At 40.4% G+C, this 25,704-nt stretch overlaps 2 protein-coding genes across 6 annotated transcripts in view; one reads left to right on the top strand and one right to left on the bottom strand.

Annotated features, from left to right (window-relative positions):
• The window catches only part of ILDR1 (immunoglobulin like domain containing receptor 1), a 66,452-nt gene that overhangs the window by 5,263 nt on the left and 35,485 nt on the right, over positions 1–25,704 (top strand). For all 5 annotated transcript variants that reach the window (XR_003567617.1, XR_003567616.1, XM_027845325.1 and 2 more), the window contains exon 2: positions 23,181–23,351. Coding sequence is in view for 3 of the 5 variants with exons in the window: in XM_027845325.1 (XP_027701126.1) it covers positions 23,181–23,351 (171 nt within the window). In the remaining 2 variants the exon portion in view is untranslated. The remainder of the gene's footprint in view (positions 1–23,180; positions 23,352–25,704) is intronic.
• The window catches only part of CD86 (CD86 molecule), a 162,944-nt gene that overhangs the window by 105,033 nt on the left and 32,207 nt on the right, over positions 1–25,704 (bottom strand). The window lies entirely within an intron of this gene.

Here is a 25,704-nt window from a genome sequence, read left to right as displayed (position 1 = left end):
ACCATATTTGAACTCAGTCCTTTCTGACTCCCAGCCCAGCACTTTATCCACTGTACTACCTAATTACCAATACAAAAAGAGCTACTATAAATTTTTTTTAATACATATACATCTTTATGGGGCAGCTAGGTGGCCCAGTGGATAGAGCACCAGCCCTGGATTCAGGAAGACCTGAGTTCAAATCTGGCCTCAGACACTTGACACTTAATAGCTATGTGATCCTGGGCAAGTCACTTAACCCCATTGCCTCGAAAAAAAAATTAGTTAAAAAAAAATACATATACATCCTTTTCTTCTCTGATCTCATATAGATATAGGGTTAATAGTGGTATTGCTGCTTTGCAGTTTCTTGACTTTGAGAACATAGTTCATTATTACTTTCCAGAATGGCTAGTATTTCCATTGAGAATTCCAAATTCACAACTCTGCCAATAATCACATTAGTGGGCCATTTTCCTACAGCTCACCCAACCATTGTTAACTATCCATTTTTGTCATCTTTGATAATCTGATGAGTGTGAGACAAAACTTTGGGATTCTTTTAATTTGTATCCCTCTAATTATTAGTGATATGGTTGTTGACAGCTCATATTTCTTCCCTTGAGAGCTGCCTTGGAAATCAGGGAGAGCCAGGAAAAGTCACCTTTGACTTCATTCCCCATATTCAGTTGGCTGCTTCGATATTGTTGTTCAGTCATTTCAGTCATGTGTTCGAATTTTCATGACCTCATTTTGGGTTTTCTTGGCAAAGATCCTGGAGTGTTTTGCCATTTCCTTCTGCTGCTCATTTTACAGATGAGGAAACTGAGATAAACAGGGTGAAGTGACTTTCCCAGAGTCACAAAGCTAGTAAGTGTATGAGGCTAGATTTGAACCCAGGAAGATGAGTCTTTGTGACTCCAGGCCTGCCACTCTATCCATCAGGCCACTCAGCTGCCCATATCACCAGTTCCTTTTCTTACAGATCTCTGGAGTTACAGTTTTCTTTCAATTTGCTCCTTAGCATCTCCCAGCCCCCCAACTTTCTCTCTCCCTCTCTCCCTTTTCCTCCTCTCCCCTCCCTAACCTTATCTTCCCAGGGAGAACTCATTCTTAATTCCTCTCCCTAAGAAAGGCCTTAGTTTTTGTTCTGCTTACCTTCCTAAAGGGAGCATCTAGACAGAGGTTTTTAGGCCAAAGTAGTATTATTTCTTCATATTTCTGGTTTTACTTTTTTTTTTAAAAGAGATTTTTAATATGTTTCCACAGAGAGACCCTACCTGCCAGGATTGGGATCCCCCCCCCCAATCTACTCAATTCAATTAAACAAACATTTATTAAATAACCTTACTATGTATGAGGTAATATGGTAGACACTGAGGCTGCAAAGAGCAAAAAAAAAGCACCACACAGTAGAAATGATCATGGCCACAGAGCGAGAGGACCTGGCTTCACCTCCCCTCTCTGCTGCTCGTTCAGATTCATTGAATTTCTCTGAACTCGATGGCCTTTGAAATCTCTTCCAGCCCTAGATTTAGGATCTTTTATGTAAAAGTTCTTGTCCTTGAAGACCTGACATTCTACCCACCATAGCCCAGTCGGTCCTCCCAAAAAATGACATCTTTCCTCTTTTCAGAAACTTTCAGTGATTTTTTGTTACCAACAACAAAATACAAACTCCTTAGCCTGGTGTTCTAGCCCAAAAAAGATCCTTGAGCAGCCAAAATACGGCACAAAGAGCTCCAACCAGAGTTCATACCCTCTTTACAGAAGAGTCCTTCGGGCCTTATTCAGACCCTACTTAGACGTATTGTGTACATAATCATCCGGTTTTAAGTGCAGTTAATAATAAGAAGTGGCTGGCAACAAGGCATGAGATAGAAATACAACTTTTTAAAAACCCTCAAATGCACTTCAAAAAAAAAAAAACACAGCATCCCAGACCTATCCTCTGAAGGTACCAGTGTAGCTTGGGTAGTAATTGATGCTTACAATGACCCTGTGTCATCCCAAGTCAAAATTATGTTTAATATAGATTATTTTTGACTGTAGGCATATCTGCATACATTTTTAAAGAAAGAATTGTATTCCAGATGGTAAAACTTTTAAAAGTTGAAGAGTAGGACAAAAGAGAGGAGGGAAGTAATAGCATTCCCCCTCTCCTCCGCCCCCCCAAAACAAAAGAAAAGAAAAGAGGGTCATTGAAACATTTCTCTTAAAAAAGAACAAAGGAAAGTTTAGTGGGAAACACAGTTAAGCAGGACAGCTTTGAAACTAACATGTTGAATTTATTATACCTTTTTAAAATAAACAGCCCTCTTTTTCTGTTCTTCCTGGCATGTGGAAATGTTCATGCTTATTGTTTTTTTTTCAAATTCAGAATAACAAAATATAAAAGGTTTGGTTTTTTTTTAATTTGAAGAATACACCTATCCAGAATGATTCCTACCTTCAAGTTTTCTAGTGAGCCAAGATTTTGCTAGACTTTCAGTGGCTCTCATCCCCCAATACCAGGGACAGTGCTGGCACTTAACTCATAAATATTGACTTTATTAATAAAATAATAATAATGATAACTCACATTTATATAATGGTTTAAAGTTATAGATGCAGAGTACTTTCATACACATCATTTCATTTGATACAACCACCTGTGATTTAAGGAATACAAATATCCCTAGCTCTTTCCCTCAAAAAATAAATCTGGCCTGGATCCCAACAAAAAACCAAAGAAGAAAATGAGGTGGAGTTAGATGAAATTTAAAAATTAATTTATTTTATTTTAAAAAATGTTTTCCTTTCACTTCAAATTTATAAATAATTTAATTAACTTTCAAACTAGCTACTTTGAAGAGGAAAAGCAAAACTGTTATTTTTCAATTCATAGCTTACTATATGCTATACTGGGTACACTTCAAATATATATTCTAGCCACTTCACTGAAATCAACATTTAATTTATGTCCTCTTGTTGAAAGGAACTGGAAAAGAGATGTTTTGTAATAAAGTCAAGGAAAGGAAAATGTATTTAACCTTTCTGAGATAAACCTACTAACTTTTTCCCGGTTTGATTTGCAAACAGGTCTGAAACTTTGGACAAGTATCAGAGCCAAGAGCTGATAGCTCTGATTATTTCCATTTTAGTGATTGGGTGTTCTAGATTGGTAATTAACAGAATGAGCCAGAACTCAAAGCCAGCTCCTCTGACTACTGGTCCAGTAGTCCCTATGTTCCCCTCCTCTCCCTCTCCCCCCTCCCCTTCTCTATTCTCCTGTTCCATTCTTTTTCTCCCCTCCCCCTTTCCATTTCCCTTTCCTTTCCCGATTCGAGCTTGGTTGTATTGCACAATAATTTTTAACATTCTTTTTTATTTTGAGTTCTGAATTCTATCCCTCCCTCCAGCACCTCCCCCACCATGGAGAAGGCAAGCAATATGATATCAATTATTCATGTGAAATCATGCAAAACGTCTTTCCATATTAGCCAGGTTGCAAAAAAAAAAGCAATAAAAATAAAGTGATTCAAAAAATTAGGCTTTAATCTGCCCTCAGGAGTTCATCAGTTCTGTCTCTTTCTCAAGGTGGATATAGCATTTTTCTGTGATAGGTCTTTGTACACATGCAGTTATGAAGTTCTCCTGTTTGTACATTCAGTATGTTTGTGGTACAGAGAATAAGTTCATTTTTGCCCAGGGCCTCTTAGCCTGGATACCATTTCTCTCTCTCAATGTGTTCATCCAGCCCTGGATGATAACTTTCCCTCCACCCACTTCCTGGGTAGCTGCTGGGAAAACATTTCCTTATTACTTCCTCAAAAGAAGTGAAGGAGGAACCTAGTTCTGAGGGTAGCCACTCAAACAGAGCTTTTCACCCAAGCCAGCAATGTCTCTAGGCAGGCCGACAGAGGTGCTCCTGCTTTCCCCAAAATACACAATTAAGCCCACACTCAGTGAAGCATGAATTTTTCCAATTGTTTCCCTACCTCTCATGAAAGGAGAAAATCTGTCTTAAAGTATCCTTTAAATATGAAACAGAATTCAGATTTAGTGGGAATTGACAGTGTTGCATGGTGAACTGAGAACAGACCATGGCATTGGGAAGATCTGAGTCCAAGTACTGCTTATGGCATACTGACAGTGTGACCCTTGGTAAATCACTTAACCTCTCAGTGGCTCTAGGGAACTCTCTAAGACGGTTATAAATTGCAGAGCAGTTGCCAGTCTAAACTCTTCCTTTCTTCCTTTAGAGTGCCTTGGGCTTTCAGCCTCCTCCACTTACTACCTGTGCTACCCAGAACTAATCCTGTAACCTCATTGGGCTTCCACATCCTCAACTATCCTAAGAGGGGCCTGTGCTGGATGGCCTCAGAGGGTCCTTCCAGCTCTAGGTCCATGATCCTATAAAACCACAGGTCTAGATAAAAATAAACAACAACAAAACACCTGCCCAACCTACTGTTACTTCTGATTGGAAGTCATTAATTCCCCCACCATCATCATGGTAACTAACATTTATATGGCACTTCACTTTATATACATCCTTTCACTTGACCCTAACAATCTGTCAAGTTATTTATTAAGCATTTACTGGCCCTGAGCCTGGAGGGAAGGCTACTGTTGGATTGAAACTAATCCCTGCCCTCAGGGAACTTTCATTCTAATTGAGGAATCTAAATGCAAATACATATGTCTAGGAAAGGAAAGCTCTAGCTGCTGGTGGGAGGTTGGGACCAGGGAAGGCATACCGAAGGTAGGATTTGAGCCCAGCAAGCCAGGAAAGTAAGTTTAAGAAAGAGGTTGGTGGTGCAGTGGATAGAGCACTGGCCCTGGATTCAGGAGGACCTGAGTTCAAATCCGGCCTCAGACACATAACACTTAATAGCTGTGTGACCCTGGGCAAGTCATTTAACCCCATTGCCTAACCAAAAAAAAAAAAGAAAAAGAAAGAGGTAGGGGTGAGAGAACAGAGCATTCCAGGCATGGCAGTTAGGCAGAGGACCAGTTAAAGGCACTGAGACCACAGATGGAGTGGCAGGAACAATAGGCCAATAAGCCAGGAATAACGTTTAATAAGATTAGAAAGGCCAGAAAGGGCCAGTTTGTGAACAGCTTTAAATGCCAAATGGCCTTCTATCTGATTCTGGAGTTAATAGGGGACCGTTGGAAATTTATCAAATAGAGTGGTAACATGTTCAGACCTAGGCTTTTATTCAGGCATTGTTAATGGTTCCCATTTTACAGACAGAGAAACGAAGGTCATCCCTTTAATTGCAACAGAACTAGGACTTGAACTAGCCACTTCTTATTACTAATTGCACTTGAACTCGTCTTCTGACTCCCAAGTTCTGCTTCCCTACACTCCCGCTGCTACAAAAGACACATTCATTCCTGGGTTATGAGTGGCTTTGCTAATTCTTTCCACTTACCTGAACATCAGTCTGGAATATATGAGTAGGTGATAGGGAAAAGCAAAAGGAGCAGGGGTGGGGCCGGGGCTGCCCAAAAGACAAGATCCAGGAAGTATCTTGGCATAGCTCTAGATGATTTAGTAAGTCTAGAAACACTTCTGTTCTATGTGTGACTGCGTTTTCCTACACTTGCTCGTTGGAACCTCGAAAGTGAAGGATTATGACTGGTCAGTTTCCCTGGTGTGTAATTCAAACCTCAAGAGATTAGGTCCTTCCTTTCTTCCCTTTTAATTCAAAATGTGCTTGTGGAATTGTTGACATTGTTATCTAAAATAATATTTTATTACTGCTACTGGCAAATACACCTGCTGAATTATCTAGATTAGAGATAAACTATGTATGGTTGAGTTTGTATAATCTTTTCCTCCACCTTAGACATGTTGAAAGCAAGGAGAGGGCATCATTCTGGAACAGCCTCTTCACCCTCAGTCTGTGGTCCTTTGCCTTGGGGCAGTACTCTGTAATGAGGAGGAAAGCACTGGATTTGGAACTAGGTTTGAGTTCAGGCCTTTCCACTTCATGGTTACAGTGACCTTGGGCAAATCAATAGCAAGCCTTTATTTAGTGCCTACTATGCGCCAGACACTCTGTTAGACATTGAGGATGCAAAAACAGGAACGCAACAGTCCTTACTCTTGAGGAGTAATAAGTGTCTGAGGCCAGATTTCAACTCAGGTCCTCCTGACTTCCAGGGCCAGTGTTCTACCCACTGAGCCACTTAGCTACCCCTACGGACTGTGTCTTGAAGGAGTTAAGAGATTCTACAGAGTGGAGGGGAAGAGGGAGGATGTCCCAAGTATAGGGGGCAGACAATGCAAAGACACAAAGAGGGGAGATGTGTCATGTATGAAGAACAGCAAGACAGCCATTTTGGCTAGACCATAGAAAGAAGTAAGGAGAGTAATGTACGTTAACAAACACCCAAGGACTTTAAAAGCCAAACAGATGAGTTTATATTTATATTTATATTTATTCCAAGAGGCAACAGGAAGCTAATGGAGTCTATTGATTAGGCAAGCAAGAAGACTTTCTCACTAGAAGGCTATTAACAGTCCATGTAAGAGGTGATAGGAACCTCGCTTAAGGTGGTGGTTACATGAATAGAGAGAAATGCTCAGATGCAAGAGATGTTTGTGAAGGTAGAACCACAAAGATTTGTCAACTGATTGGAAATACGGGGAAAAGAAGAGGGAAGAATTAAGGCTAACCCTCATATTATGAACCTGAAACACTAAAAGCATTGTAGGGCTTTTAAAGGAATTGATGAAGTTAAGAGGGATGAGTAGACTTGGGGATAAAGATAATGAGCTCTGTTTTGGACATGATGAGTTTGAGGTGTCTATGGGACAAGGCACTTAGCTTTGTACTTTCTGGGATTCATTTTCCTCATCTGCTAAATGTAAAGTTTGGGGTCAGTCAACAAACATGTATTAAAGATGCTATGTGCCATAAATACACTAGTCTAAGCACTGGAGATACAAAGAAAAGCAAAAAATAATCCCTATCCTCAAGGAGCTCCCGGTCTAATGGGGAAGACCATGCAAACAACTATGTACAAACAAAATATAGACGGGATAAATTGAACTAGATAATTTCTAAGGTATCTGTTAGCTCTAGAACCCTATAAGTAAGCGAACCTAGATTCTAGTCCTGGCTTTGCTACTTTGGGAAAGTTTGGGCATAGGACTGTTGATTCTGGAGATTATGCTATCCTACGTTTTCTTTCCTTTTCCTTTCTCTCACTTTCCCTTTCCTTTCCCTTTCTCTTTTTCTCTTTCCTTTTTCCCTTTCCTTCTTTCTCTTTCTTTTTCACTTTTTCCTTTCTGTTTGTCCTTCCCCTTTTCCCTTTCCCTTTCCCTTCCTCTTTTCCATTTCCTTTTCCTCTTCTCCCTCTCCCCTTTTCTTTCTCTGTCAACTCTCTTTCCCTGTCCTACCTTCCCACCTTCACTTTCTCCCTCTGTCTCCCACAAGCCTATCTCCCGATTTTCTTTCCTTCCCTCCTCTACTATTGAGGAAAAGAAGAAGACCAGGGTCTTTGTAACTTCAATATGCACAGTCAAGCAAAACAAATCCTCACATTGGCTGTGCATGAAAACATATCTCATCCTGTAATTAGAGTCCATCCTCTTTGTGTCAGGATGAGGGCAGCTTACTTCATCTGGAACTGTGGTTGGCCACATCCTTAATCAGAATTCTTAAGCTTTCTTTGAAATTTTTTTTCCCATTTTAAAAATCCTAAACTCAGTAAACATCAACTAAAATGAACACTTCCAAATATAGAGCAGACAAGAAAGAAAGGGTTGTACCCAAAACTGAATTTCTAATGTGTACCTCTAACTGTAAAAATGAGGATAATAATAGCACCTACTTCCCAGGATTGTTGTGGAGATAAATTAAGATTATTTATCATAAAGTGTTTAGCACAGTGCCCAGCACATAGTGCTATATAAATGTTAGTGGATAGAGTGTGGGGTCTGGAGTCAGGGAGACTCAGGTTCAGATTTGGACTCAGACACTTACTAGCTGTGTTACCCTGGGCAAATCACTTAACCTCTGTTTGCCCCAGTTTTCTCATCCGTAAAATGGGAATAATAGCACCTACCTCTAGAGTTGTTGTGAGGTTCAAATAATATAATACTTGTAAAGCACTTTGCAAACTTTCAAGTACTATAGAAATGCTTACTAGAATCCTCGATTTCAAGTTAGATGAGACTTTAGAAGCCATCAATTTTATAGAAGAGGTTGTGACTTGCCTGAGGTCACATGGTAGGAGAAGGCCTAGAGCAAGATTTGAATTCAGATCTTCCTGACTTGGGGTCAGTGCTCTATCCACTGTGCCAACTAGTTGCCTCATTCACACCTCCCCAAACAACCTTCTAAAGGCAAGGAAAGCTGAAGAAGGCATGGTTTACTTGAGAGAGCTCAGTAGGCCTGGTTCTCTCACTAACTAGCTGGATGACACTGGCATTGCTTTTGTTGTTGTTCAATTGTTTCAGTCATCTTCAACTCTTCATGACCCCATTTGGGGTTTCCTTGGTTTGTCATTTCCTTCTCCAGCTCATTTGATAGTTGAGGAAATTGAGGCAAATAGGGTTAAGTGACTTGCCCAAGGTCACACAGCTAGTAAGTGTCTTAGGTCAGATCTGAACTCAGGAAGATGTGACTGTAGGTTGGGCATTCTATCCACTGAGCCATCTAGCTGTCCCAGACACTGGTATTAGCAAATCACGAAATCTCTCTGGGCTTTGACTTCCTCATACAGAAAATGAAAGAGTTAGGTACCTTCCACCTTTGAAATTCTGAGATGAATACACTTTCTTTTGCCCTATGTTTTATTTATCTTATTTATCTTATTTTCATGATCCTCTCTCCTTGCCATTGTTTATCTCTCCTCTCCCACTCCTTCATGTGAATTATGCAGGGAGGTTGTGAGGGCTCCTGTAAGAAGAATGTATGCAAATTCAACACATTGCCAGGCCCCACATACAAGGCTGCAAAGGGAGGTGAATGGAAGGCTGCCTATTGTAGTAGAAAGAGTCAGTGGGCTGAGATTAGAATCTTATCTCTGTCATTTACTACCTGGAGGACCATGAGCAAGTCAGTGTACCTAACTGGACTTCAATTTTCTCATCTGTAAAGTGAGTTTTGAGCTAGAAGATCTGTAAAGTTGCGCCCATCTTTAATGCGTTATGGTCCTGTGAAGAGTTAGTTCTTTTAAGAAAGGTGTTTTGGGCCTATTGGTTTGAAATAAAATGAGACACTTAGAGCTCATATAACCTTTATTTTTAAAAAAGTTTATTAAAAAAAGTTTGTCTTTTTTCAATTAACAAATTAATGGCTAACAAATAACATTAATTTGTTAACTAATTGTTAATAAGTGACATTAAATTAACAAATAAATTGATTTCAAATTAATTCAATTTCATCTTTTTCAAATTTCAATTAATTCAATAATTAATTAAACATTTATTTTCTCTCCCCCCTCCGCCACCTCCCCACTCTCAGCACTCCAGCAAAGGATAATACCTCATATGTGACAACCTTGGGAGTTATGGGTGTACAGGATGTAATATGTCCTCTCAAGTACTTTTAAGGACAAATATACCAAAGAGTCAGTCAGTAAACATTTATTAAGTGCCTACTATGTGTCAGTCACTATACTACACACTAAGCATACAAAGAAAAGCAAAAGACAGTCCTTGCTCTCAAGGAATTTATAGTCTAATGGGGGAGACAGAATTGGGGGGAAGCTCACACACAAAAACCATGTACCAACAAGTTATACACAGGATAAAATGTAGATAAATCAACTTCCTGCTAAAATTAGTGCTCCATTCATTCCCCTGCCTACTCTCAGCCATTTTCCTCACCCTACCCCCTGAGTACCTTTCCCTCCTCCAGTTCTGAAATCACCTTCAAATCAGTTCTGCCATTTTACAGTGTCCCCTTGCTCCCTAATAAAATATTTTTTCCCATACACATTTGCCTCATGCAGCTGGTTAGGTCCCCAGGCTTCTCCCAATGAGTCTGCAAGAAGCCAGGTCACAAGAAGCCAGTGACCTCTTGTCACTCTCCCAAGTAATCTGATTCAACTATATCGTTTCCCTACTTGTAATTCACCCCATTTTTCTTTATTTTTAATCGAACACCAAAGTATCAAGAGCACTGAACTGGAACGCAGGACCTGGATTATAGACCTGTTTCTGTCACCGATACATTGTGTGAAACTTTGCCTGAGTTTCTTCGTCTATAAAATAACTGGGTTGGAACCCGTGTCTCTGAAGTCCCTCTTAGCTCAATAATAGTTATTTATATAAAATTTATACACACACACACACACACACACACATACCTATGTAGGTAAGTTTAAAAAGTGTTTTCCTCGAAATAATTCTGCTAGGTAGGAGTTGCAAAAATTCCCTTTTTATAGATGAGGAAAATGAGACCTAGAGAGAGATTAGGTGATATGCCCCCAGGTCACACAACTAGGAAGCATCAGTCAGAGCTGGGCATGGAACCCAAGTCTCTCTAATCTATCTCATTGGACTCCTCTTTCCACTAGGCCACGCCTACTGCGTCTGTCTGAGTTCTGTTTGCCAAGGGTGGGAGAAGGTCGGGGCTATTTGTTTTGTGCTTATAAAGCTTCTTTTATTTTATTCCCTGGAGCGAGGGAGCTGGATTTGTGCATGACTGTCTCCTCTCAAGCACTTTCTACCAGTTAGCTATTCATTTGAATTCAAGACCTCCTTAGCTCCTCTTAAAAATAAAATGTCCCCTTGGGTAATTCATCCTCATTCACAGTTCATATAAATTATTAATGGGCTAGCACCTGATTGCTGCCAGGGGAATTTTGCTGTTAGTGTGCAAGCCTATGTGGGTCTGTAGACAGAGAGAGCTGCCTGAAGTCATCGAGAGTGAGTTGGGGTGAGATAGCAGGAAATGCACATCTTGATCACTGACAGCATCCTCTGACCCTCCATTTCAGGAAGCCCCGAGCTGTGCTCCATTCATTCCCTGTACTGCTCCCAGCCACTGTCCCCACAATATTCTCCACTTCCCCCTCCTCCCACTCCCAGGTACCTTCCCCTCCTCCAGTTCTAAGGTCACCATCAAATCAGTTCTGCCATTTTTCTTACAAGGGTTGTATCAGTCTGCTCTCCATGGCCCCACTCACCATCTTGTTACTTTTTAATCCAAACTGCCTCTCCCTGGTCACCACCTCCCTGTTTTTTTCCCCTTACTGGAGTGTAAGCTCCTTGAGGGTTTGAACTGTCTTTGCTTTTGTATTTGCATACCCAGCATTTAGCACCGTGCTTGTGGCTGCTTGTCATTCTTGTTCAATCATTTCAGTTGTGTCAGACTCTTTGTGACCCCATGGTCCTCTATCCATGGAGTCTTCTAAGCAAAGATACTGGTGTGGTTTGATTTCTTTCTCTAGTGGCAAACAGAGGTTAAGTGACTTGTCCAAGGTCACACAATTAGGATGTTTCTGAGACTGGATTTGAACTCATATCTTCCTGACTCTAAGCCTAGCATTCTATCCGCTGCACCACCTAGCTGCTCCTTTGTGGTTTAGTAAGCTCTTTTAAAAATGCTTTTTCAGTCAATCTTTTTTTTTTCCTTGATAAATAGTTGTTTATTGGAGGAAATGGCTAAGGTGGGGGGAGGAGAGAAGCAGTCATTAAATTGAACAAAGCCAGGACACAACACAAACACAATTAGTAGGAGAGGTCAACCCATAGCTCTAGGGGTGGGGAACCCTTGGCCTTTGAGGCCACATGTGGCCTTCTAGGTCCTTGGATGCGGTCTTTTGACTACGTCCAAGTTTTACAGAACAAATCCTTTTATTAAGGGGATTTGTTCTGTGAAGTTTGGATTCAGTCAAAGGGCCGCACTTGAGGACCTAGAGGGCCACAAGTCGCCTGGAGGCCAAAGGTTCCCCACCCCTCTGGATCTCAGCCTCTTCCAGCATTGTAGGAGGGGCAGCCTGGAGGGTTAGAGCCTTTTCTGGTGGAAGGCCACTCAAGGAGTGTGGTTACAGAAAAGAACTGCTAACTCACTAGCTGTAGCCTCAGGCTTTCCAGAGAATTCTGTTAGCCAAGGCCAGCTTGATGTCTTCCTCCTGGCCAGCCTTGACCTTTTCTTTCTTTCCAAACTTGTTCTTCCAGGCAAAAGCCTACATAGCTCTGCTGTAAGAAAAGGTCAGGGCCCTTGCTTGGGCAAGGGTTAAGTAGTGAAGACATTGAGGTTAAGGGAGGTATTCTCCCCATTCTGGCCCCCAGGCAGGAAGGTAACTCCAGTGATCAAAGGGGACATAGTTAAGTAAATGACAGTTACAACTGTTATTGCAGATCTCTTCATGTAAATACTTCTGGGTACAGGCATGGCCAAGGATGACCATGTTGGTCCCAAGCAAGATCCTTTCCAGGTAGATATACAGCTATCCCTTCCATATCACAGGGGTTAGGAACATGGTGCCCCTGAGATCTGGAAAATTCATATAAAAAATTTTGGCCGTCCCTTTGTACCGCAGAAGAAGTCTGAATTTTTTCTTTTTCTTCTATGGGATGTTTACAGTACCTTATTGTAAAATTTAAGTTGATATTATACAATACTATATATATATATATCATACATTTCTGAGTTTCTAAACATTTTTTCTTTGTTGTCTGTTGGCCATCATGTGTTGTCTGTGACTTCCACAAAACTTTTAAAATAATTCCCATTTAATTTTTTATGCCAACCCGAAATATATCAAAACTTCAATGGGGAAAGTCATGATGTGGAAGGAATAACTGTATAGTCACTCAGAGCTTTGTAGTCAGGAAGGATCTCTGGCTTCAGGATTCTTCATTCAGCTAGGGGGAGTCGTGTATAGAGCATTGGACCTGAAGCCAGAAAGAACTGAGTTCAAATCCAGACCCAGATACTTAATAGTTGTGTGACAATGGCCAAGCCATTTATCCTCTGTCTGCCTCAGTTTTCTCGTCAGTACAGGAGGAGTAGTAATAGCATCTTCTTTGCAAGGTTGTTGTAAAAATAAATTGAGATAATATTTGTAAAGGGCTTTGTAAACCTGATCTATATCCTGCCACTGGACCCAGAAGGCTCCGGAGGAGAAAGTGAGGCTGATGACTTTGCACAGCCCTCCCTCACTCATATCCAATTCACTTACAAGTCATGGCATCACCTTGATGTCATGGTCCTGTCTGAGAATGAAGGACAAACAACAACAAATGTTAGCTATTTTATCATTGTTATTATTAATAATTATTATTATTCCCAAAGAGGTGGTAAGGCAACAAAGATAAATTTGGCTTACTTCACATTTTGGAAGCAACTGCTTTGCCAAGGCCTGAGATAAAGTATCAGGACTAGTTTAGACAGCTACATTCCTCATCTTCCTCCAGTCTTTTTCCTCCTTTTTTATTATGGGAGGAAGGCAGAAAGAGAATGAAGAGGAAGGGCAGATGGCTATATTCCCAGGTCCTATTCTTTTTCTCTCTTTATTTGCTATTTCCTAACAAAATTGTTTGAGATTTTCCTTTTTCTGAAACCTTTAGACTATAACCTCAGCTAATTAGAGGATCTATATTAAGAGAATGGGTGTTGGGCAGCTAGGTGGTGCAGTGGACAGAGCACCGGCTCTGGAGTCAGGAGGACGTAAGTTCAAATCCAGTCTCACATCCAGGATTTGCTAGAAACCCTCCATTGAGGGAAAGCAATTACTTTCCTGCTTTTGCCTTCTGGAGCCTTTCAAGATAAATAGAATCTTTCTTCCACATTACAGCCCTTATTGAGAATAATCTTCGTTCTGATCCGTACTTCCCAAGCTGTCTCTTTAAGCTAAATAGCCTTATCTCCTTCTGTGGATCATCATATGCAGAGCTCTAACTAGCAATTTTTGTTCCCAGAGCAAGAGCTCAGAATGTGTCCAAGGCAAAGAGAATTAAATCCACCTTCAATTCAATTTCAGGGATGGGCAGAAGCCTCTAATAATGAGGCTACTGCTTCTTAGGCAGCCAGGACCTTCTCAGTACCCCACTGACATGTTGTCCATCAAGAATCAATCATACCAAGGCAGCTAGGTGGCACAGGAGGACCTGACTTCAAATCCAGCCGCAGACACTTAATAGCTGTGTGACCCTGGGCAAGTCACTTAACCCCAATTGCCTTTAAAAAAAAAACTTAATCATACCTTAGTGCTAAATGTAAGGAAAGCAATTTGATTAAATAAAGAAAATTAAATTATGTTTTGGTGCAAGGGCTTTTCTTTTTATCAAACTACTATGTTCCCCAAATCTGGGAGTATCTGTATCATAGAAACCCCTTGACAGAGAAGTGGAGAGGCTGAGTCACCTGGGTCCTCACGGGATGCAGAGCCAGGGGGCTCTGGAGAGATATCAGAGCAGCTTCCTGTTCTACTCAGGTACCCCCACTTCTTTTTGTCCCTCCATGACACTCTCCTAACCCCCTCCAACTTTGGTTAGGCTCTGTAAAAGTAATATTGACTGTAATGTGTTAGAAAAGCACTTTTGGCCAGTAACCCCGAGGATCTTCCCCTCCCAGTGTGATTTTTTTTTTTTAATTAAAGGGGCCATGCCTTGACTCACTTCTTAAACAGGTCTATTCACTGAATGGGCGTTGCCTCTATCAAAGTGAGAACCTGAAAAGACCTTAGCTTAAAAAGGTCAAGATCTCCCACTGCATCCTGGGCCATCTCCAGTCATCCTGATCCGTATCTGGCCACTGGACCCAGATGGTTCTGGAGGAGAAAGTGAGGTTGGTGACTTTGCACAGCCCTCTCTCACTCAAATCCAATTCAGTTGCAAGTCCTGTCATCATCTTCCTGATGTCACGGTCCTCTTCCAGAACAAAGGACAAAACCACAAGAGAAGCACTAGATAGGGCAGCCAAATAGTGTAATGGATAGAGTACCAGCCCTGGAGTCAGGACGACCTGAGTTCAGATCCAGCCTCAAACACTTACTAGGTCTGTGACTCTGAGCAAGTCACCTAACTCCAATTGCCTCAAAAAAAGAAAAAGAAAAGAAAAGCACTAGACTGGAAGTTAAAGAACCTGGGTCCTGGCAGTAACTCTGCTACTTACTGACCCTATGACCTTGGGCAAAACAAGCCACTATTCTGGGTTTTCTCACCTATAAAATGAAGCAATTGGGTTCTGTGGCTTCAGTTTTCATCATTTACTGAAATGTTTACTCATTTCTACCTAGTGGTAATATAGCAAATTACAACAATGGAATCATTAAGTATTAAGATTACTTTTGTTTTAAAGTATAAAATTGCTGTATTATTAAACCACCCTGAGTTTTGGGGCTGTGATGATCAGTGAGCAGAGTGAGTGAAACCTCCCCAGGCCCATTATCTCTAGCTGTTCCGAGACCAGACCAATCATCTCATTCCATCCAGCCATTCTCCCATCTGCTTAAGGACTTGCCTGAATGTAACAGGAGCTCAATAAATATTTGTTGAGTTAATGAAGGAAAAGATGAGTTTAATTAACCTGATGTGATGATTCCTCCCGAATATTTAACCTCACCTGTTAGGCCTTGTCTTTCTTGCCGAGGTTATGGGAAAACAAATAACCGTTTCCACTTCTCCACCAATTATGTCTTATCTCCTCTTTACCAAAATCTCTTCCTCTCCCAAAATATTGGATTAATTAATGCCTTGAACTAGGTGGGGTTTTTTAATCTCAAATTCAAACCTGAAAGAACCAGTCCATAATCAGTCCTCCCATCTTACCCTCCATGCCATGCCTATTCTGCATGAAAAAATCAGCAAACAAGAGATAAGCAGTAGATGCTGTCTATCATACCTAATGCATGCCTGTGTGCTGTAGGGTCCCCCCCACAAGGTTTGTGTAAGTTTAGACCACTGCTGTCAGTTTTGTGTATGTGTGATTCTATATGTGTATAGGGGATGTTTTAGGCTCACACGTAAATCTTCACACGTTAGGATGAGAAGCCTAGGGGAGTGGCTCATCTTGGAGTCGGGAAAGTCCTGACTCTGACACATACTAGCTGTGTGACTGTGGGCAATATAGCTAGACCTCTCAGTGCTCTCGGTCAATCTCTAAGTTGATCTTCATTGGAATTTCTCTAGGAGTGTTTTCTTTACCTATGGTAACACAGGTCCAGTACAATACAAAATTGAGTGACATTTTCACAACTGGGAAAACTCCCATGATGCCAGGTCACTAGGCAGAATTTCCAGGGGCAGAGGGTGTTGGCAGAAATGTCCTTCAATAGACTGGGAAAAGGGGAAACAGTAGCAGGCAGGTGTCCAATGACCTGCTGGTGGTATTCCCACCTTGTCTCTAGGTATGCTTCTGGAGTCGGCCTCTTCATGTCTCTGCTTTCCTTGGTTCACAACTGTCATTTGTTCCCAGGATTTGTCCCCCTATACCTGTATGCTCACACAGTGGAACCCCCACATATTTCTGTCTGTGTTTCTGGATATCATTGTGTGTCTGAGAGAAATCGAGGGAAACAGTAGGAGAGGAGCAAAGGAGAGAGAAAGGTCTCCATGTGTTGTACCTCACTCCATAGCTGATCCACACAAGTGCTGTGCCATCTCCTAGGAGGTTTTGTGATGAGGACAGGACCAGCCCCACAGGACAGAGTCAGGAAACTAAGCAGGGTCAGCTTAACCAGTAGGCAAAGCAGGGGGTGATTTTGAGGGCAATTTCTATCCCACAAAAAATATTCCCCATACATTGGCTAAGGCAGACATTATATCAAAGGGGTAGTATAAAGAGGATTGGCCTCAGGTGGGGTCAAATTTCAGCTTTGCCACTATTTGTGTGAATTTTCCTTCATCTTTAAAGTAAGAACATCAATATCTCACTGGATTATTGTGTCAAAAATGCTTTGTGGATTGTAAAGTGCTTTAGAAATGGGAAGCATTATTCTTCTTACCTTCATTCCTAAGACAGGGGTCAGGTTGTTAACATTTCTGACTCCTGTTCTCTGGTGTTCACGTGGCAGGGTGGGGCAGTGATGTGGGAGAGGGTTGCTAAAAACTCAGCTCTTCTACTGAAAAGCTGATCACTTCTGAAACCAGCCACAATTCCAAAAGTGTGATAATGAGGCGTGCTACCTCCCCGCCTCCTGAAAGAGGTGGTTAACTTAGGACACTGAATGAGATGTAAATTTTTGCATATGGTCAATGAAGAAATGTGCTTTGCTTGCATATTTGTTTAAAGAGTTTTGTTTTTCTTTTTCTTTTTAATTGGGGGGAGGAGAGGTGAGGGAAAAAATGCTTGTTAATTGAAAATAAAACATAATTTTAAAGAATGTTAAAGCTCTTTTTTTTTAAAGGCAAATATCCTTGGAAGTATCAAGTGTCAGTCATCTACATTTTTGTGTGGGTTACTCCAAACTGAGTAGATGGGTTTCCTTCTTCCTTGTTACTGGGTAATGAAAGTAAATTTTTGTTTAGGGGAAGACAGAAAAGGGGCAAATTTGTATAATTTAATGAACTTCATAAGATCATAGACTTAGAGCTGCAAAGAGTTTCCAAAATCACCTAGTCTACCCCTTCATTTGACAAATGAGGAAACTGAGACCCAGAGAGGATGATTGACTCATCTGAGGTCACTCAGTGACAACACCAGGGTTTGAACTTGAGTATTTGGGACTCTAAATCCAGTGTATTTACATCAATACTACCCTATCACCTTTGTCTGCTTGATTTCCAGTTCAGCCTTAATATCCCTCTATCAGGGATATTGACATTATATGTACTGGGTACTTCACAAATATTGTGCTGTTATTGTTTACCAAGAACATCTCACACAAACTAGACAGGAGCTCTCTTTTTAAAAGACATCTGAAATCACTGAAATGTCAAAGGTTTCAAGACTTCCCTCAACATGTCATTAGAACACCATGCTCAAGTCATGCAAAGAGTCATTCTCAGAATCTAGGAGGAGGAGAAAGGGAGGTCTAGCTAGATGATGAGAAAAGTTGCACAAAGTGGGGTGGAAAAGCACCAAAGGTCCATTTCACCTGTTTTGCAGTTTTCTCTAGAAACCAACCACAAAATCACTTACATACTAGATCCTATGTTTAAAGCTTTGTTTCTTTTTCTTTTTTTTTGTCGAGGTAATAGTGATTAAGTGACTTGCCCAGAGTCACATAGCTAATGAGCGTTATGTGTGTCTGAGGCCGGATTTGAATTCAGGGCCTCCTGACTCCATGGCTGGTGCTCTATCCACTGGGCCACCTAGCTGCCCCTCTTTCTTTCTTTCTTGGCAAAGATACTGGAGTGATTTGCCATTTCCTCTTTTACCTCATTTCACAGATGAAGAAACTCAGGCAAACGGGGTGAAGCAACTTGCCCAGGGTCACACAGCTAGTAAGTGTCTGAGGCTCAAGAAGTTGAGTCTTCCTGACTCTAGGCCTGGACCTCTATCCACTGCACCACCTAGCTGCCCCCAAAGCTTTGTTTCTTATTAAGATTCAAATACCCTGGAGACTAGGGGCAGGGTGGTCCCACTTTGGATTGGCAATACTTTAGGATAAATTAATTTATCAGACCCTTTTCCTTTGAGCAGTTTTCATAGATGGAAGGAGGGAAAGGCTTTGGGCCTCTGAGAAGAGTTAAGTGGGAGGCTAAGGAAACTAGACTAACTTTGCAGACTTAGAATTTTGCCCACGATTGGACCTGGTCCTTAGGCTGAGTAATTTCTGCTCCTGACTTCCCAACACCCAACATGGCCACTGAGACGCAGTTAGCTTGACTGACAAGGCTAGAGCCTGTTTGTAGGTCAATAGAAAGGGAAACCACAGGACTGTCTTTTGTCAGAAAGCAAGCACAAAAATGGGAAGTTTCTTTTAAATGATCTGATCTCTTGGTTTTATTTCTCTCAGAAATGAAAAGTTTATTATACTATTGTTATAGCCTCCTAACCGATCCCCTACCTCCACTTCCTCCTACATTTATCTTTGGTTTCTACATCACCTTCATTTTTTCCTAATATATACGTTTTCCCACTTTGACTCCCAGTCACCCATTCTAGCAAAGAAGTAAAAATAAGCAGTTCAATGAAACCAACATATTAATACAACACTCCTACTTCCAATGCATCCTTCACATAGTCACCAGCGATACTTAGCTCCAATCATGCAAAAACCTGGTCAAAACATTAATGGCACTGGAGTTGGGGTCAGGAAGACCTGCACTCAAATCCCACTTAAGGCATTTAATATTCATTCAATCTTGGATAAATCATTTAGCTGCTGCTCTTTGCTTTAGTTTCCTCATTTGTAAAATGAGGGGTTTCAAATTCCTTCCAGCTCAAAATCTGTGATCTTATGACCTGCCTTTGTACTTTTATCTCCCACTACACAAACTCTCTTCTGAAGCCAAATGGGTTTATTCATCATCCTTATGCTTTGCAACTACCTCACTTTTGCTCATGCTGTTCCTTATGCCTAGAATGCCTTCCTCTTCGACTTAGCCTTTATCTGTCTATCAATATCTTCCCCACATTCAGTGCCCAGCTCAGATGCCACCCCAGCTGGAAGGAGTCTCTCTCTGTCTCTGTCTCTTTCTCTCTCTCTCTCCCTCCCTCCCTCCTTCCCCCTCCCCCTTCCCCCCTCCCCCTATCTCCTCCTTCACTCTGACTTTTTCTCCTCTAAAAAATGGTAACCCATTTTCCTTACCATTCATATAACCTTCAGTACAGCGTATGTGTATGTGTGTGTGGAGAGAGAGAAATATAGAAATATAAAAATTGTATAAAACATGAACAACAAATATATAAACAATATTTAATATAATATAATAAATGTGATGATAAATAATATATTAAATATCTTGTGTAAATGTATAGATATATATGAAAATACACAGTATATATAGTATGTGGTATGTGAATATATATACCCACAATTTTGTATACATAATAAATACAATATACAATATTGCATTTATTATACAATGTTATAGACATAATAAATATACAATATACAGTACAACATAATATTATACAGTATTATAGACATAATAAGTATTTGTTATATTACCATGGACTATCCCATATTATATGTCTCATTCTAGCCTACACCCCCAAACACACACACTCACACATACACACATGATTATTATCTTCTTAAAGACAAGGCCTCCTGTGTGTCACATAACAGGGGCTTAATAAATGTTTGTTGGCAAACTTATTTGGTGGTGAACACTTGAGTTTAACAGTTCTAAAAACTTGAGCTTCTAGAAGAATTGAAGGACACCTCGCTCACACGAGGCCGTAGACAAGCCCATCTCTTTTTTCCTTCCCAGTGCTGAACTTTATTATAACTACTTTCCTACTTTGTTAATATATTCTCTCTTGACAGGTTCTTCCTCTGTCTGTCATCTCTTATATTCTCCCAAGTGCAATTATATCGCAGAATCTGAATACTTGTGTTTCCTCTTCCATTCCTTTTTGTTCCTTCTTTCTCCTTTAGACACATATACCCCACCCCAGTCTCTACTCCTTCCACCAGCTTTTTATTCCATTATATACGTCTGTCTTGCTTTCCTTCACCAATCATTTCTTTTTTATTTAATTTAAATTTTCCTTTTTATCATGCACCAAACAGTCCTAAACAAGCATGAATATTTTGGTATAAAAAGAACAACAAGAGTGCATATGAAACGGTCAACTTCTATTATGCATAGTTTGCTGTTGTTTTAAGTGCATATTAAATTGAATGTAGATTTAGAGCTGGAATAACCCTTAAAGGTCATCTCATCCAACACCCAGATTTTAAAGAGGAGGAAACTGAAGCCAAGAGAGATTAAGGGCTTGCTCAAGTTTAGAAAAGTCGTAAGTGCCAGACAGGGCTTGAACTCTACTCCTCTGACTCCAGAGCAAGTGCCCTTTGCCTTGTACAGAGTAACTCCACCAAAGTGGCCCGGTTTGTTTGCATCCCCTTATGACCTTTTCCCCCCACTTTTTGACTAATCATTTTACAAAGTTCCTTCAATGGCTTAAGAATCTCCCCTCTCTGTCACAGGAAAGCCCACCCAGCCTCTACCCAGGGATCTCCCTAATATCCCTGGGAAAGGATAATAAGCACTGCGTGATGTGGGAATCACAGGCAAAAAAGTATAGGTCTCCTGACCTGTACTTATAGGCCACTATAAGTCTCCAGTGGAATTGGGGCTCGAGTATCCTAACTCAGAGTCCTGGCAAGCCAGCCATCTTGTATTCCCTTGCATACAATTAACAAATTCCATCACCTGCACGTCTTTCCCATCTATATCCCCCATCTTATTCACCTTACTCTGAAATGCCTCTACCCAAACCCTACCTCCTTTTCTGTCCTTCTAAGCCTTTCGTCTCTTTAAAAAATCCAGTTAAAAGCTTGGCTCCAGGATATCATTTCTGATTACTGCCCTGCTCTGATTACTCTTTTATTCTGTTTCCTCAGTACTAATGAATATAATTTATATTACATGATAACTTATGGCTACAGAGTACTTTTTATTCGTTGTTGTTTATTGTCCGACTCTGAGACCCTGTTTGGGATTTTCTTGGCACAGATATTAGAGCGGTTTGACATTTCCTTCTCAAGCTCATTTTACAGATGAGGAAATTGAGGCAAACAGGGTTAAATGATTTTCCCAGGGTCACATAGCTAGTAAGTGTCTGAAGCCAGATTTGAACTCAGGAAGATAAGTCTTCCTGACTCCGGGCCTAGCACTCTTTCCACCGTGCCACTTAGCTTCCCTGATATATACATTGTCTTATTTGTTCCTCATAATGACCCTATGAGAAAGGAATGGCATTTTACAAATGGGAAAATTGAGGCTCAGAGAGATTAATTTGCCAAGGTCACACAGCCAGTAAGTGACAGAAAAGCCAAGCTCAAGTCTTCTGGTTCTAAGTTGCTGTCATAGCTCATTCTGTAATTCTTTTCCTGTTAATAAATCAATGACTCCAAGTACTAGGAATGGTGGCAAATCCTAGGGATACAAATTCAAAAATGAAATTTGATTCTATTGCGGGTTGCTAGAACATGTTCATGGATCAGGAAATATCTAATATACAAAAAAAATTAGCAGTGTTTGAAGGGAGGGGGACACTGACAGTTTGGGAGGATCAGGAAAGGCTTCTTCAAAGAGCTCACACTTGATCCAGGCCTTGAGGGGGTTCCAAGAAGGAAAGATGAGGAGGGAGAGGATTCTTCCTACTCATGGGGGTTAGCCTTTTTCACACATGGATGCTCCATCTCTTCTACTACTGCCACTACCATCAGTAATCATAATAATAACAGAGAGAGAGAGGGACGAAGGGGAAGGAATAAGTACTTCTTTAGTGCCTACTATGTGCCAGGGGTAGCTAGACAGCTCAGTGGTTAGAGTGTTGGGCCTGGAGTTAGGAAGACCTGAGTTCAAATCCGGCCTCAGGCACTAGCTGTGTGACTGGGCAAGTCACTTAACCTTTATTTGCCTTAATCCACTGGAGAAGGAAATGGCAAAGCATTCCCATATCCTTGCCAAGAAAACCCTATGGTCTTTAGGCCCAGCACTCTATCCACTGCACCACTTAGCTGCCCATTACAAATATTACCTCATTTTTAATCTTACAAGAACCCTGGGAGGTAGGTGCTTTTATTATTCCATTTTACAAATGACAAAACTGAGGCAGACTGATTAAATGACTTACCCAAGGTCACACAGCTAGTTAGTGTCTGAGGCTGGATTTGAACTCAGGTTTTCCTGACTCCACGCTCAGCAATCCATCCACTATACCATCTAGCTTAAACTAAATTTTTAAGATCTTTGGATCGGAAACCTCTTTTGTTCTTCTTGTGTCTCTATCATGATCCCAGGTAATAGCATTCCCCAAATAGTTTGATAAATACTTGGGATCACAGGTTCTTACATTTAGAACTAGTAGGCGTCTTGGAGGTAATCTGATCCAATCTCATTTTACAGGTGTGGAAACTAGGGCCCAAGGACAATTAAGTGACTTGCCCAGGGTCCTGCAGGTCTTAAGGTACCAAGCCAAGATTCAAATCCAGGTCTTCCGACTCTAAATTCAATGCTTTTCCCACCACTCCATGAAGCCTTGCTAATGGTAGTGAATTTCATACAGTTAGTCAATCAGCCTTTAATATTTTCTGTTGTTCTTTAGGAAATTATCTCATATTCCTTTCAGGGTCTTTTGTCTCACTTCATTTTTTTTCTCATGTGTTCTTGGCTTCAGGATGCATCTCTTTGCTGGTGACGGTACAGGATACCGAACGCTATGTCACACTGTTTGCCTCCATCGTCCTCAAGTGTGATTATACCACATCTGCCCAGCTGCAGGATGTGGTGGTCACCTGGCGCTTCAAGTCCTTCTGCAAGGACCCAATTCTAGATTACTACTCTGCATGTGAGTGTTTTCCCCAGTCCCTTCCCTCTCCACCCCACAAAAGCCTTCCTCCTATGCTTGTGAGTCAAGAGTTATGGAAATTAACTGAGAGCATCTTCCTGGCTTCAGTCTAAAGGAGGATGCTTTCTTTGGGGTCTATATCCAGATATATTTGCTCTCTTCCTTTCCCTTCTCCATGAAGATTTGTTAAGTTTTACTAGACCATAAGCTTCATGAGGGCAGAGTTCATGACATACCCAAACTCTCTACCTTTTCTGTCACCTCGGCCATGAAGTACAAGCTTAATAAATGGGGACTCAAAAGTATTTACTTTCATGCACTTAGGCTACAGAGTTGGAGGAGAGAGACCTTGGAAGGTGTCTAATACAGCTTCTATCCAGAACAACCATCTTCACTTCCACTTTTCTGACAAATTGGTGAAAGAGAAAAGTCCCATATACGTAAAAATACTTATAATAGCCCTTTTCCTAGTAGCAAAAAACTGGAAGTAGTCTGGGTAAACATCTGTTGGGGAATGGCTGAATAAATTGTGATATATGAATGTAATGGAAAATCATATGAAACAATGAATATGAATAATTGAGAGGAACTTGTGAAGGTTTATATGAAGGGGCACAGAGCAAAGTAAACACAACCAAAAGATCAATTCACACGATGACCATTGTAAAGTAATGAGAAAAAAATGGAAAAACTTCAGAACTCTAGACAAAGAAGCAGCGATCACAGAGAACCAGTATTCCTTCATTAAGCACAGATCATGGCAACCTGAGTTCCCTTCCCCTTTTGGCAGAGTTTACTAGGCTACTAGACCAAAGGAATTATAACGTATATAAATTTCAACAAAACATTTGGCTGAATCTTTTGTTATCCTGGCGGACAAAGTAGAGATGAGTAAGATGATAGCAAAGTTGACTAATTTAGAAGTGATGGAAAGACCAGAACTAATGAGCAGTCACTTAAAGGTCCGTGTCAATATAAAGGGATGTCTCTAGTGAAGTACCCTAGGGAATCTCTTGTTGGCCCTGAGCTAATTAAAAGTTTCATTAATAATTTGCGTAAAGGTCTAGTGGGCATGCTCATCAAATTTGAGAGGGATAACAAACACATTAAGTGAAAATCAGGTTTCAAATTTCAGCAGGCTAGAATATTTGGGCAAATATAACAAACTGAAATGTAATAGTGATTAACATAAGGTCTTACCTTTAGGGTAAAAAAATCAACTTCACATATACAAAATGGGAAGTATGACTAGATGGCAGTTCTTGATTTTGTTTTTGTTTTTTTTTTTTGATGGTTATTTTAGTGAGCTTCATGCTCAAGGAGTTAGTAGTGTGTTGGCATTTAAAAAAGCAATAGAAATATTTTTTTAAAAAATCTTTTTAAAATACATATTTATTTCATCGAATATTTCCCAATTATATGTTAAAAAAAATTTTAACTTTCATTTTTTAAAAATTTGAGTTCCAAATTCTTTCTCTCCTTCCTGCAATTCTTCCACCCCTTGAGAAGACAAGCAATTTGATATAAATTATACATGTGAAGTCATATACAACATATTTCCATCTTAGTCATGTTGCAAAAGGAAACATACCAAAAAAAAAAACCTCACACAAAATTTTTTTAAAAGTTTAAAAACTATGCTTCAGTCTGCACTCAAAATTCATCAGTTCTCTCTCTGGAGGTGGGTAACATTTTTCATCATGAATCCTTTGGAATTGTCATGGCTCATTGTCTTGATCAGAGTAACTAAGTCTTTTATAGTTGATCATCTTACAATATTACTGTTACTGTGTTCAATGTTCTCCTAGTTCTGCTCCCTTCACTTTGCATCTGTGCATATAAGAGTTCCCAGGTGTTTTCAAAGCCATCCACCTTGTCATTTCTTATAGCAAGCATAATAGTATTCCACACAATCATATATCACAGTTTGTTTACCCATTCCTCAATTGATGGGCATCGCCCCAATTTCCAATTCTTTGCCACCACAAAAAGAACTGCTATAAATTTTAAAAAAAAAGAATCTTAAGCCATATTAAGAGACTGAGTCTAGAACAAAAGAAGTAATAGCCTTGCTGTACTCTGTGAGACCACATTTAGAATACTGTGTTCAGCTCTGGGTGCCATGTTTTATTTTTAAATTTTTTATTGCTATCTTTTGCTTCTCATCACCTTTATTTCCAAATATAGCTTTTGCTTTTTCCTCCCCAGGAAGCCATTCCTTGTAATAAAGACTGAAAAAGGAATAAGGGGAGGAAGAATGTAGTTCAGAAAAACTAACCAACTTCAGCTGAGTCTAACAATAAATACATTGCTCCATACCCATTGTCTCTAACCTCTGCAAAGAAAATTCATA

Source organism: Vombatus ursinus, unplaced genomic scaffold, assembly GCF_900497805.2.
Source record: "Vombatus ursinus unplaced genomic scaffold, bare-nosed wombat genome assembly UNPS02014959.1, whole genome shotgun sequence".
NCBI lineage: Eukaryota > Metazoa > Chordata > Mammalia > Diprotodontia > Vombatidae > Vombatus > Vombatus ursinus.
Note: the sequence above shows the minus strand (reverse complement) of the source record. Positions and strands in the feature narration are given on the sequence as shown.